We start from the raw sequence: 12,651 nt of genomic DNA, 5'->3' as shown, positions 1-12,651 counted from the left end.
AACGACTCCGGATAATGCTGGATGGACCTACCTTCCGGAGTCGGTTCCTAAAATATCGGAATCGGATCGGAGCCGACTCGGGATTTTTGTCATCTTTACCCATTACTAGAACAGACGCACGGCTAGTTCGGTATCTTTCACGTGCCATTTTACATATTTATCTGCAAATGAAAGAAATGTGATATCCACGCATTATTCAACAAAAAAAAAGCCAACAAACAACACAGCTCGTGATTGATGATTGACATTCGTTGCTGTCTGTACTTTAAGGATTTGCTTCCACATGTGCTGCTAACGTTCGCTCCCTCCCCTTGCTCCCCTCCCTACATCGTTCTCATCTATCATCGTACATTCGTTTTGCCGTGAATATTTAACTTGCTTCACACTACACCGCTCTTGGTTGTTGCTGTTTTCGTTATTTAAATCACAAATCTTCGTTGAAATTCTATAAAATAGAGCATCCGCCTGTACTGGGGCATGTATTATATTACGGACATATGTAATATATATATATATATATATATATAGTGTGCATCTTTGGCGTTCTTTTCTTGTGTTGTCTTCTGTGCAACCGTCCGCTCTTAGAATGTAAGTTCTGTGTGCATGTGTGTGTGTCTGTGCGTGCACCACAAGGATAAGATGCCAAAGCGGACCAACTATCGCAAAGCCTTAACACGGGTTCTCTGCACCCTCCCTCCCCGCTATCACTACACCTAACATGACTTAAAACGAGCAAGCGCGCATTAACCGCGACCGCGACTAGTGTGAGTGGTTTGGTTTTGTGTTTGTTTGTGTGTATTCGCCCTAAACTATCTCTCTCTTACCATCCTTTAATCGTGTTCGCCGCAAAACATCTGAAACAACGTCCGAGGCCAAGAAACGGCAAACTACTTGCTGTGCGAGAATACATTGCTACGAACAAATACGCTCTACTTACTGACTTACTAATTGCTCGTTGTCCATAAAAGGGGGTTGTTTGGTGTGGTGAAGCAGCAAAGCAACAGTTCGCAATCAAGGCTCTAGCAGAAGAAGAGCTTGTCGCCGTTTGCCTCCACGCGCTTTCTTACTCTAACGCCTAAAAGGTGTGACCTTCCCTTTCTAGTGCTCTCTTCCAGCGCATCATACATTTATACACATCTTACCAGGCATTTTATATTTTGTACGAAAGACTTATGTGGGGGTATATTGACCATGTTGCACGAGAACCTTTCATCCATCTGCCTTCAAACCACAAACTTTTATCGCAGCGAATTTTTGGTTTCATTTCGACTGCTAATTCTGCTACTGCTACTACTGCTGGTTACTGCTCGCGCTTCCCTGCGCATTGTTAAACTGATTGATGGCGACGATGTGCTTCTCCTCGTGGTACGTGCGCAGTATGTGTCCCAGCACCGACGACGTATCGTTATCGCTCAGCCACATGCTCATCGTGGAAGAGTTGTCCAGCATGGAGATCAGCGCTGCGCGCGAGATGAAGCAAACCCGAGTTAAGCAAAGAGACAAAGTGGCCAGAGCGTTTTCTCTACTTACCGATAAACATTTTCGGGTTTCCTAGACTAATTTGTACTTGCGGTGAACCCATCAGGACACGCAGGATTGGCGATTCCGGCGGCAAGCCATCGCACAACCCCTGCACACTTTTGGTCCGGTTTCCTAGCAACCATTCACACTGGAAAAACCGCAGAGAAAACCGAAATCAACAATTCACAGAAATGGCCCACGGGCTTTAAGGACGGCCGGTTCCCGGTCCCCGGCCACACACTTACCGCTGCCGTTTGATTGTTTTGTGTAGCTATTAGCGCTTCGCGTACGTTTTCCTCCTCGAAGCCCATCTCGGCGATGGAGCTCACCAGCTCCGGTACAGGAACGACCGTTTTCTCCGAGTACAAGCGCACGATTTCCAGCAAGGCGGCCACGTTTTCACGCTTTATCTGTGGAAAGAGCGACACCCACTCCCATCGTGTCATTCATCAAAGAGGAACCGATCGCACAGCAACAACATTGCATACCGTAAAAGGATCGCTCACATTCGCTGCCTCTTCGTTGTCGTCGACCGCCTCGAACGCCTCCTCTTCCTCGTCCAGCGAGTTCCCGACGGACGACGGTGTAGAGGCGGATCTGCTATCACTGCCGGCGTTCGAACGTTTCCGTCCACGGTGAAGGCCGCTGCCAGTGGGCGGAACACCGCTGGGCGATTCGTTAGCCGGCGAGCTTGCACCTTGAATTTGATTCATCGTTGCAGCGGACGAGCACGCAATTGCTGCGCTCTTATCACAGTTAAACAATCGCGCCGTACTATCATTCTGTATCAGCCAGTCCAGTGCCGCCGGGAACACATTCCTGTTGGAGGGGGGGGGGGAGAAGGTGTTGTGGGTTAAATTCGTTTTCTTGTGGGATGACCTGTCCCCAGGCGGTAACTTACTTGGTAATTTGTAAGGCCTGATTGATTTTGTCCAGCGAAAATCCCATCTCGAGCAGCGTTTCGACCGAGCTGATCTGGTGCCGTTTCCGGTTGATGAGCCGCTGCTGGAACAGGGCGATCAGCTTCTCGGCACACGGGCCCGTCCCGTGCACGTAGGCGGACGCCCGGGACAGCGATATCATGATGCGCCGAAGGTCCTGTTGCAGCTGCAGCGAGGGAGAAAGGGAATTGTATCTCCATGGTGACGCAGACCGTAGGCAGCCATCTACTTACGTCCGATTGCAGCATGCCTAGATTGAAGTTAACGGAAGCTTGATTTATGCGGGACAGCGGTATGTGGCGCGTTGCGGCCAATATTTCCGCCGGCGAGGGACCTTTCAGGCTTTCGTCGGCCGGCGTCGCATCGATGCGCTTCGCGACGAGCAGGAATTCCTCTGAAATGAAGAAGAAAAAAAAAAACGCATCAAAGCGGTTCCCTTCACACTGCATCCACGTGCCATTTACCTTCATCGTGCACGGCGTCACCGAGCAGATCGTCGTCGCGAAAGATGCGCCGATTGTGCGACCGTATCAACCGGTACCGATCGGCCAGCTCGTCCAGGTCGGACGAAAAGTGAGGCATCGTAAAGGCATTGCTGGCGAACTTTTCCAGCGCGTACATCTTCAGCTGCCGGCCGGTGAGGGTGCGGGCCACCTCCACATCGACCATGCCACCCCGCGGGCTGATAATGCGCAGCGCAACGGACGGCGGTGCGGATGGGCCACCGCCTCCACCGTTCTCGTGCGTTTCCCTGCGGGATGATCTGCAAGAAGGGGGGGGGGGGGGGGGGCGGAAAGGGGAGATGAAAATTGAAAAATTAAATTGCCGGTCCGGTTCAGAATTTGGAAGCCAAATTTGGATCGATTGCACCACACACACAACGCTGTAAGGATGCTGAATGCTTTTGGCTACCGTCCCTAAACATGAATATCCCAATTTATTGCTCAACCTTTCGCTCTCTCTTGCTATGCCCACACATAACAGTCCATTTTCCAGATGGTGGTTTGGGGATACGATGAATATTTAAACATCTTCACTGACCTATCGTCCACTGGCGAGGCGAACGAACGCGCTGATGTGCGCGCTGACTCCACACTGTGTGGTTCACCCTCAAAGCCGAACCGAAAGGAAAAAGACGGCGAAGAAACGGGGATCCAATCAATAAACAAACCACTTACCTGCTCTTTTTACCGAACCACCATCGGAATATCTTATCCATTACCGCGTATTTTTAAACCGTCACTTTCTCTGCCCACTTACCTCGAGCGCCATGTTCCGCTGGTCGACGGCGACGGTTGCTGCGATAGGTGATGGTGATGCGGCCCCTTCGACGTACGTTGCCCGTGGCGATGCTTGTGGCCGTGGTGACGTGATGGGGTGGCAGTAGTAGAAGCAACACCAGCAGCGGCTGCCACCGGCTGGTGCACGGGCGAAACGTTCGTACCGGGTGTCGTCGTGCCGGAGGATGACGGTTCCGGACCGGTGCTGGACGAGGCCGAACTGCAGCTGGACGTGCCGTCGCCGGGACCGCGTGGTTGCGTCGCGGACTTGCGCGATTGCTGCCAGCGGGAACGCCGTTCGGCAAACTTTTCACGCATCCAGGGTATCATTTTGCACCGACACTGGGCGGCCGTACCGTTGCCCCGGGATGGCACTCCGACGATCAATACTGGCAATCTGGCACTGCTGCTGCTGCTGCTGCTGCTGCTACGGCTCCTGGCTGGGGATCTAGGTCAAGCGCCATCCTGTCGCAATTATTTAATTACCATTTTGCACACACACACTACGGTCGTATTTAACCACGCCAAGGATTCATGTGTCCGGTGCGGAGTGATGTCCTGCTGCGGGCGCAGCTGTGAGGTAGGTAGTGGTACAGCTTTGAACTGATTTCGGAACGCCAGTAGGAGTGTTGCGTACGGCAACGGAACTGTGCGCGGTGCCTTCTCGGGCAAAACTCGCGTTGTCGCGATTTCTATTGATCTAATTGTGCTGCTTGTGTCGTTTTTTTTTTCTTCTCCACCTGCCCCGTTGACAGGACACTTTACAGCGTGCGAAGGAAGGGGGGAAGGGGCGAGGGATAACTTTGGTTTATGTTTTGGTTCTTGCGCGATAGCCACGGATTCAGGCGCAAACAACCACGGAGCACTGTGGGCTGCGATGCGGTCTTTTTCCGTTGACGTTAGAATTGTATCTTTTTTTTTAAGGACGGTTGATGTTTAAAATAAAATTGGGATTTAAAAATGTGAATTATGTATAGATTTGCTGTTATTAGAACTAAAACATAGAAAAAAGTCACCGGAGCACAAATGCGAGACCAAACGAGAGTCAGTCAAATGTATGCGATTAATTCAATCCTGTTTCAATAGAAAGCGACCTCTTGAAGGCCGTCAGCTAACAGTCAACAATAAGAGTTGGATAAACTAGAAAAGTGTTTAATCAAATATTGCATTTGCTGTTAAATCTTCCGCAATTATTGCATTTCCTGTTGAATGTTAAACAACCTATTAAGTGAATGCGTAAGGATGTTTAGAGAAATAAGTGGGCTTTATAAGACATTAACCGAGCAATTCAACTTACTTTAATTAGATGTTGAGCAAGGATTGTTGGTGATTTGAATTTTTAATGATGGTATTTCCTCGCAACTTGATTTTTGGTACAGATATAGATAAGTTAAACAATGCCAGCGATAAACGACGATCCATTGTCCGGCACTGTCTGTAGGTTTTGGAGTTTTTCTCTCATCTTCGAAACAATAACAAATGCATCATCAAAAACATTCAAGCACCGAGCGAATAAAAAAAAAACATCGTAAATCATTGTGTGGTTTTTTTGAAGTTTTATTCCTTCCCTTCTCTCGCAAGGATTCCTCCTTTTTCACGTACACAAGGCGTCACAGTACAGTTACGCCTCTTCACTGCCCCCGAGGAGATGATGACGCACGATGTTTTGTTGCTCTGTTTCTAAGGTTGGTGCGATGCTCGACAATGCTACGACGAGGAACGGATCGTAGCACCGACAACCGGCGATCTATTTGCCACCAACAAGCTATCATCACCGCCCCTCCTCCGTCACTACCAACGCACAGCACACAAACACTGACACACCACAGAGCGCCACCGTTTGTCACTGCTTACTTGGATTTCTTGTTCTTGATCTTCTTAAGGTAGAATTCAAGCTCCTTGCCCTCCAGGATGTAACCGTCGGCACGTCCAACTTGTCCAGGGCGGGAAGAGATGCAAGCTGTGAAAAAAAAGGGGACGAAAGAGTGGACACCACCGTTAATATGTTTCCCTCCGATGTTTGTGGAATTAAATACTCGGTTCGTGAGCTGTTCGATTCGTGAAAGGAATGGCATTATCGTATCATCAGAGTAACTATGACGGTGATGGATCATTTCCCACTGTTGCCAGCACAGGCGGCTCAAAACGAGCGTGCCAACTGGTAAGATCTACGCCGAGGCGTAGACGTGAGTCTCATCTAGTTTAACATCATTGAAAAAACAAAAGCACATTCCAACACGATGCGAACCACCGATTGCACACAACCCAACGGGCCATCGAATATCACAATATACATACCGAGCAGACGACCAGCGTTGAACTGTTCCTCCACTGCAGGATCGATCTTGGCGTTCTTCTGGCGCTTGACGTACTTCCGCAGGTTGCTCTTGCTGCGCTTCTTGCTCAACACATCCTCCTCGCCGGCCTTCAGCTCGCGCTTCTTGCCAAGCGGCAGCAGGTAGTGGCTCTCGTACCACTGACGGAAGGGCGACGCATCGATCACGATGATCGCGTTCTTCACCAGCGTCTTGGTACGGATCAGCTCGTTGTTCGACGCGTTGTACACGACGTCGATGATACGTGCCTTGCGGGCCATACCCTCCGATCCCCAGGCGAAGTTGCCCGAGTCCAGACGGAGGGCACGGAACTTCCTGTTACCACCACGGGTACGCACGAAGTGGACACGAGTTGCACCAATCTAAAAGACACATACACGGAACACAAAAAACACATGAATTATGCCGCTGGCCTAGTGCAGAGATAATGGAAAAGGTCATGTGTGTGCACCCGCACCACTTACCTTGGTGTTGGCGGCCGGGCGTCCTAACTCATACTTCCTCTTCTTGCGGATGGCGGCCTTCTTGCCACCAGTGGCTCGCCTCTTATGATAGCTATCGCGGCTAATACCTAAAATTGGCAGTCAGGAAACAGAAGAAAAAGGAAGTTAATTAACATTTCACCACCCGGGCACACTACGATACACCCGCCACCGGTCCCCGGGGTACGGCATGCGACAGATGCAGCCGCATACATGAGACCTCCCCCCATAACACAAATACATCGGAAAACGTGGACTTTTGTAGCGATGAAAAACACTGCACAAACCATCCGTTTTCACTCCGTTTCACTCACTTCGGGTGCTACGCTACGTTTCGAGCCTTTGCCCACCAAGCCGCACACTTTTCCGATGCATTTTGGTTCAATTTTGGGCTCATTTTCGATGGACACGGACAGGCGCCGACTTACCCATTTTGATGTGTTGATCGGGAAAGAAAGAGCTACACCGGAAGAGCTGTAGTGGCAAGCTTGGCGTTTGACGTTTGACATAACATCGCACGGCGCTGCCAACATGGACGGGCCGGTGCTGTCAAGTTGACGGTTGGCGATGAAAACTGGTCTAAATTTAGCGTTTGAATTTGTTTGTACCGTTGAAAAATTGGACGGCGCAGAATCTTTCAAATTTATTTAATTTTGTATATTTAAAGAAGTGTTTGTGTTTGGAAATGTTTGTTATATTGTATAAGACTGTGAGATTGCCTAATGGCTCGTATAGGTCGTCGCTGTAACGGTACCTCAATTGTTTAACCACATATAAGGTACCAAATATTGTTTTGAGCATCTTCCTCTCGAACGTGGCTAAGAGGGTTTAGTACGTTTTTGGGCAGTAAGAACTGGAACTTTAATAGTACGATATAGTTCTAAGGTCATTCTTTGCGACAGATTTTTTTAATATGAACTGTTTATTCAGCTGCTGACCTTTGACCCTGCTGTTGACCTTTCATAGAGTAAATCCTGGACGACTTTACAATTAGGATCACTTTTATTGTTTACCATGTTAAATGGTAATAATTGTCCGCCTTACAGTTAAACAGTATTCTTATCCTACACCTACCCTAACCCTATCCTGACGAGACATAAATCAACAAAGTGCCTGTAATAAGAAGGAGAAAAGGAAGAAGATTGAATAGAATATAAGGATAGAGAACGGAAGGAGGCCAAGGAAGAGTTGAAGTCGAATAAGTGGTACAGGCTATTTGGAGCGACGAAGAGAGACAATAAACGGATCGTTTGAGCCATATTGAGTGCGTCTCGGAAGACTAGCTTGGAAAACCAGCACCTAACCGTACGTCAACCCTACGCCGATCTAGATTTGGTAGTTGAACCACTGATGGTGCCACTATTACTTTGGTCTTTGTCCTTTGGGCCTTTGGTGGTTGCAAAAGACCCTGAGAGTTTTCCAATCACCTTCCATTGGCAAGAGACATCGGTTATAGTTCTAGACATATGTTATAGCCTTATCAGTTGGGGCGGATTCTGAAGAGATGGTACATGGCTATCACCTTCTCTAGGATCTGCCGCATAGTGACTATGTGCTCAGAGATTGATTTTCCAGTACGGAATCCTCTTTGATAGTTTCCGACTATCTTTACGACGTGAGGGACATGTCGTTCCTGAAAGATCCGGCAGTATATTTTATATGCGGTTGTTGCAGTCCATCCTGCTTGTATATGGGGTAGATGATGCCAGGATTCCAATCATAAGGCAATCGTTTCGCTATCCAACACCTTAGTAGCAACCATTTCGGGGCAATTACATACACGTAAGAAAGAATCACAACAACGCAACGAATATGTTCCATACAATAACGTTTATTGTTGTTTATTGTGTAACTGTGTGTCTATTTATAGGTTTGTTTTACTCCTCTTTTTCTCTCTCTCTCTCTCTCTCTCTCTCTCAGCTATTTTCATTCAATTAATTGGCCTGCGCTGAGTGAACATGTACTATTATATCTCATTTTCTCTCTTTTACCCATTGTCTCTTCGTTACATTTACCGATCTGTTTTTCGCATTAAGATGTACAGAGGCTTTAGTTTTGAAGTATATTCTTACACTCTCGTTCTTTCAGTTACCAGTTTTCCAGCCGGAATCGATCTAAAATGATTCAAAATCGTGCAGTTACACCAAATACGACTGTTCATTGCGAAAGAAGAGAGGAAAACTACAAAAAACAAAATCCTAGGGAACAGAAACATTATGCTGTGTGAACAAAGAACAAATAGTATTATGTATGTGGTTCAAAAAATAATAATCACCTATCGCTTGTTTTTTCGTGGTAAATGTCTCTCTTTTTCTGCCGTTGTCGTTATTTAACGCTACAATCACATATTCAGCTTTAGTTTTCTCTCTCACTCTCTCACTCTCTCTTGCTCTTTTTCTCTGTGTACGTCTTATACTTTCGAGGTTATAATATACGTTTAATGTCTAACTTTTATAAAGTTTCAAATCCGATAAAATGATTCAAGACTGATTGTTGTTGTTTTTGTGGTTGTTGTAAAACTGACTATAACTAACAATCATAACAAAAACTTTAAGCATAAAAATTTAATAAAACAGAAAAATATGGTGGTGACATACATGCTAAGCAATGTGTGTGTGTGTGTGTGTGTGTGTGTGTGTGTGTGTGTGTGTGTGTGTGTGTGTGTGTGTGTGTGTGTGTGTGTATGGGGAGAAAAAAAAAGGGGGGGGGGATTGATTTGCGAACAGAAACGTACCAGGACGAAACGTAGTACCGGCGAGCAATCTGTACAAAACAGACATCTTTTAAAATAACACAGCACTACCGGAAGAGTGATACCTTCCAGAGTCTTTTTAACAGTCAATTAGATCCAAAGGATTGTTCCATGTGTAATCTAATCTTAGATGGAACCGCTTTCTGTGGGAGCTTAAGGCAAAAAACGCTAACTATCTCATAGCAACTGGTCAAACACAGTGAAACAAAGCAAAAAAAGAAGCATTTTTAAACGACTTTGCTGTAGTACAACGCTAACTACGGTTTAAATTATAAGACGCATCTCGTATATGTACTGATGTCTAATAATATAAAACACACACACACACGCACTTGGGGCGAAATGATTCTGTTCCATTGCTGTATGCAAATCCCCGCTAATAAGCTAGCTTCCGTCACGTGCATGCGCTGCTTCCTTGCTTCGATTATATGTCTTTTGCCTAGTGTTTGTTTGTTCTGGTCCTGCAATTTCCATTCACTGAGCCATCGCATCGTCTAGTATAATAACAAATCTATAATATGAATCTGTATTGTACCTCCCTTTGGCGCTGATTTCCTTCCCCTGCTCCCACCGTTATTGGCCCGTTCGCTTTTGCACACAGCGCGGACTCATTTTGTTTCTTTTACTTCCTGTATTCCGGTTGTTACTCTTATCATAATCTCTTTTGAATAGTGTTCTTGCCTTTTCATGTTTCTGCAGCAACAATAGTTATCCAACGTCTCGTTTTTCTTCTCTCGCTGTCCGCTCTTTCTCTGTGTGTAATAAATGTTTCAAGTTATAAAAATAGAAGTCTATTTTCCGTTACTGATCTGATTTGCATATACCTCCCTCCTAGAGCAAGACAAACGTAAAGTGTGTATCTATAATGAATATATGTAGGTGTGTGTGTGTGTGTGTGTGTGTGTGTGTGTGTGTGTTTGACTATCAGCGATATAAATTTAATTTGTTTTATTCTATTCTATTTCTTTACCTTTTTTTCATTCTATTTAGATGCACGTTACATAGATAACATGCTAAAGTGTTGTTTTCCATTTCATCTTAAGTCCGCTTTTTTATACTTAAATTTCAACAACACACAATTTCAACCATGGCCAATCGGTGGCGAGGATTATGCCGAGTTGGGTTGGCGATGGTCTAGCAGCGATGGTTTCAAAACAAGCAGCGCTACACATTCAATGCACATAGAATAGTTGGAAACAGTTGCATCTAATCCACACTGCCCCCCCGCTCCCAGCCCAAAAACTCGACCACAGCGGTATTGGCGCAGTTATTACGGAGTAAGGCGCGTAAAATAGAATCAAAACAAAAACGCAAAAAAAAAACGCTCACATCATTGCTGTACAGGTATTTTACAATGAAACGCATCTCCTCTAAAACAACTCAATCTACAACGACTATAACACAGAAATGCCGTAACATTTGCTACCCAACACATTGACGGGCTAAGAGGAGGATCAGTGATCGATCGTGTGTCAGCTGCCGCACACAACTGTTACTACACAGGTTAGAGGCACTGTGACCGATCAACATATCACCTCGTAGTACACCCCTTTTTGTCATAGCAAAACAAGTGGTATGGAAACATATACAGCACTTCCTGGGCTGCATACACGCATATAGGACGACGGTTCGGTTCGCGCAGGAAATGTGCACTTCTGACGCACCGTGAGCGCATAGACGAATCGTCTAAGTTGGTTTCCGCTTGACTCGCGCCACAGTCGCAATGCAAACACAGGCACAGACAACGACGGTTCGCAACAGCGGTTCTAGCAACAAGCAGAATAAAGAGAATAGATGTATATGGACCAACCAATGCCCGTAAGGTGTGTATATGTAGATTGTTGGTGGTAGTTTTCACATGTTTCATGTTTGTTTGTTTTTCACAGCATTTGCCTTATAAGTTTTAAAAATCCATTTGTCATGATTTTCTCGGTGGTGTAGGCGGTGGTGCTCGTACAGCTTCTTTGCGAATGTTCTCATATACTGCAAATGGAAAGAAGAATGAAATTAAGATTATTAGTTGTTAGGGTGTTGTGGGGGATACAGTATCGCGGGGAGGTAGCTTTGCTGCGATTGCTTTACCTGATAGTGAGTTATTTAGATCGTTCACAGTTCTCGGTAATGGCAACTGCGAATCCGATGTCGACCTGAAACAAAAACACACACAAAGGTGGGTCAGTAATGCGCGCGGTGCAGGGAGTATGATAACATAATTAACACTTAAAACTAATGTAAGTAACGCAACACTAGAAAACAACAAAATGAAAATGATCTACAAACAAAAACACCGTATCGCAGACATGCCTTGTAACTGCATGGGGCCAACCTAAAAACAATCTTATTTTACTTCAATCACAGCGTAAAGTAGCATAAAATACAAAAAGAAAAAAAAAGGAACACAAAACCACGACCAATTACAGCAAGAACACACAGTTGTAACGCAATTATACCTAATCGTGTGGTTGTGCTGCATACGATTGTTCTGCAAGTCTTGTCTTGTGTTTAAGCTTAATGTTGACAGCGATGGGAGTAGCTGGGTTCGCTGCAGATCATTCGAGTCGCATGCATATCTGCTCGTACACGTGGGATGGTAAAGTGGGATCAGTACAGAAGACGGTTAAACATTAAATTTGTAATGCAATTAGAGTACGAGCGCTCAGCGCACTCGCTTAGCTTTTTTAATCTACCAGATATGGAAAAGGGTGGAAAGAGTACGGGTACGGACAATGAGAAGGCTAAAGCAATCGAGAAGAGTCCATCTTACAGTAAGTAGTGTAACACATCATAACAAAACGTACAAGCAGTAACTTATTGTTCTAATGATGTCTTTAAAGTTTAGTTCCAAATGAATGAAGGCCGTCTTTCTTTCATCTCATGTGAATTGAAATTGAATATCCGATCTTAGTACGGTTACATTTTAAACTAGACAAAACATATGCTCTTTTACATGCCTTACTGGACCATCCAGCAACGGAGGAAGCAATACCAACGCACAGAAAAGCATTTCATCTTCCGAAACATTTATCCGCTCTTTCTTTCGGATGCAACCGCGCTTGACTTTAGCTGCAACGCTTGATTTGGAGCCCAAAAACTATGGAAACATCTTAGCGCTAGAAACTGTACAGAGAGCAAAGCCAAAATCACAAAGGTGCACATAATCTTATCGTGGCAGACGCTTCCCTAAACCTTCTCGTTACTTGAATTACTAGGAGCAATACCATAACTAATGATACACTTTATTGTATATGTACATCAACACCAATGTACACCATTTAACGTGCTGCTTCAGAGCTCAGCTCGGCTCCTATGTATTTATTCTAATTTGCTTTCCGATTTTGT

At 45.6% G+C, this 12,651-nt stretch overlaps 3 protein-coding genes across 7 annotated transcripts in view; all 3 read right to left on the bottom strand.

Annotated features, from left to right (window-relative positions):
* Nucleotides 1-945: 945 nt before the first annotated feature.
* LOC121588743 (ubiquitin-associated domain-containing protein 1) lies at nucleotides 946-5,198 on the bottom strand. Of its 3 annotated transcripts, none has more exons than XM_041907040.1 (9): nucleotides 5,040-5,198; nucleotides 3,723-4,963; nucleotides 2,927-3,225; nucleotides 2,696-2,856; nucleotides 2,423-2,628; nucleotides 2,010-2,340; nucleotides 1,767-1,931; nucleotides 1,531-1,669; nucleotides 946-1,460 (listed from the first exon to the last, which is right to left on the bottom strand). In XM_041907040.1, the coding sequence occupies exons 2-9, from the start codon at nucleotides 4,070-4,072 to the stop codon at nucleotides 1,291-1,293; spliced, it is 1,821 nt and encodes a 606-aa protein (XP_041762974.1). In that variant the 5' UTR covers nucleotides 4,073-4,963; nucleotides 5,040-5,198; the 3' UTR covers nucleotides 946-1,290. The 3 variants fall into 3 exon arrangements, with proteins under 3 accessions (XP_041762974.1, XP_041762975.1, XP_041762976.1); XM_041907041.1 differs by having other exon boundaries at nucleotides 3,723-4,944; XM_041907042.1 differs by lacking the exon at nucleotides 5,040-5,198 and having other exon boundaries at nucleotides 3,641-3,777.
* Nucleotides 5,199-5,275: 77 nt separating this feature from the next.
* On the bottom strand, nucleotides 5,276-7,090 carry LOC121588744 (40S ribosomal protein S8). The gene is made up of 4 exons (XM_041907043.1): nucleotides 6,989-7,090; nucleotides 6,543-6,649; nucleotides 6,041-6,440; nucleotides 5,276-5,702 (listed from the first exon to the last, which is right to left on the bottom strand). Exons 1-4 carry the CDS (start codon nucleotides 6,990-6,992, stop codon nucleotides 5,593-5,595), a joined length of 621 nt encoding a protein of 206 aa, XP_041762977.1. The 5' UTR covers nucleotides 6,993-7,090; the 3' UTR covers nucleotides 5,276-5,592.
* A 1,350-nt stretch (nucleotides 7,091-8,440) lies between these two features.
* Nucleotides 8,441-12,651, bottom strand: part of LOC121590082 (tyrosine-protein phosphatase corkscrew) — a 35,522-nt gene continuing 31,311 nt past the window's right edge. For 2 of the 3 annotated variants that reach the window (XM_041909466.1, XM_041909463.1), the window contains 3 exons: nucleotides 11,763-11,882; nucleotides 11,395-11,459; nucleotides 8,441-11,295 (listed from right to left, as the gene is read on the bottom strand). In XM_041909466.1, the coding sequence (XP_041765400.1) occupies nucleotides 11,231-11,295; nucleotides 11,395-11,459; nucleotides 11,763-11,882 (250 nt within the window). In that variant the 3' untranslated portion in view covers nucleotides 8,441-11,230. The remainder of the gene's footprint in view (nucleotides 11,296-11,394; nucleotides 11,460-11,762; nucleotides 11,883-12,651) is intronic. The other variant, XM_041909465.1, reaches the window with a different exon arrangement.

Source organism: Anopheles merus, chromosome 2R (genome assembly GCF_017562075.2).
Source record: "Anopheles merus strain MAF chromosome 2R, AmerM5.1, whole genome shotgun sequence".
Lineage (NCBI taxonomy): Eukaryota > Metazoa > Arthropoda > Insecta > Diptera > Culicidae > Anopheles > Anopheles merus.
The sequence above is the reverse complement of the archived record's forward strand: the minus strand, read 5'-3'. Positions and strand labels throughout refer to the sequence as shown.

Excerpts from the sequence above, each read along its gene's own strand:
- LOC121588744 (XM_041907043.1), bottom strand. Across the intron at positions 6,441-6,542 it reads GCCCGGCCGCCAACACCAAG|ATTGGTGCAACTCGTGTCCA; the intron begins GTAAGTGGTGCG and ends TGTGTCTTTTAG. Across the intron at positions 5,703-6,040 it reads CAACGCTGGTCGTCTGCTCG|CTTGCATCTCTTCCCGCCCT; the intron begins GTATGTATATTG and ends TTTTTTTCACAG.
- LOC121588743 (XM_041907040.1), bottom strand. The coding sequence starts at position 4,072 with ATGATACCCTGGATGCGTGAAAAGTTTGCCGAACGGCGTTCCCGCTGG. Across the intron at positions 3,226-3,722 it reads AGCGGAACATGGCGCTCGAG|ATCATCCCGCAGGGAAACGC; the intron begins GTAAGTGGGCAG and ends CCCTTCTTGCAG. Across the intron at positions 2,857-2,926 it reads TGACGCCGTGCACGATGAAG|AGGAATTCCTGCTCGTCGCG; the intron begins GTAAATGGCACG and ends TCTTCATTTCAG.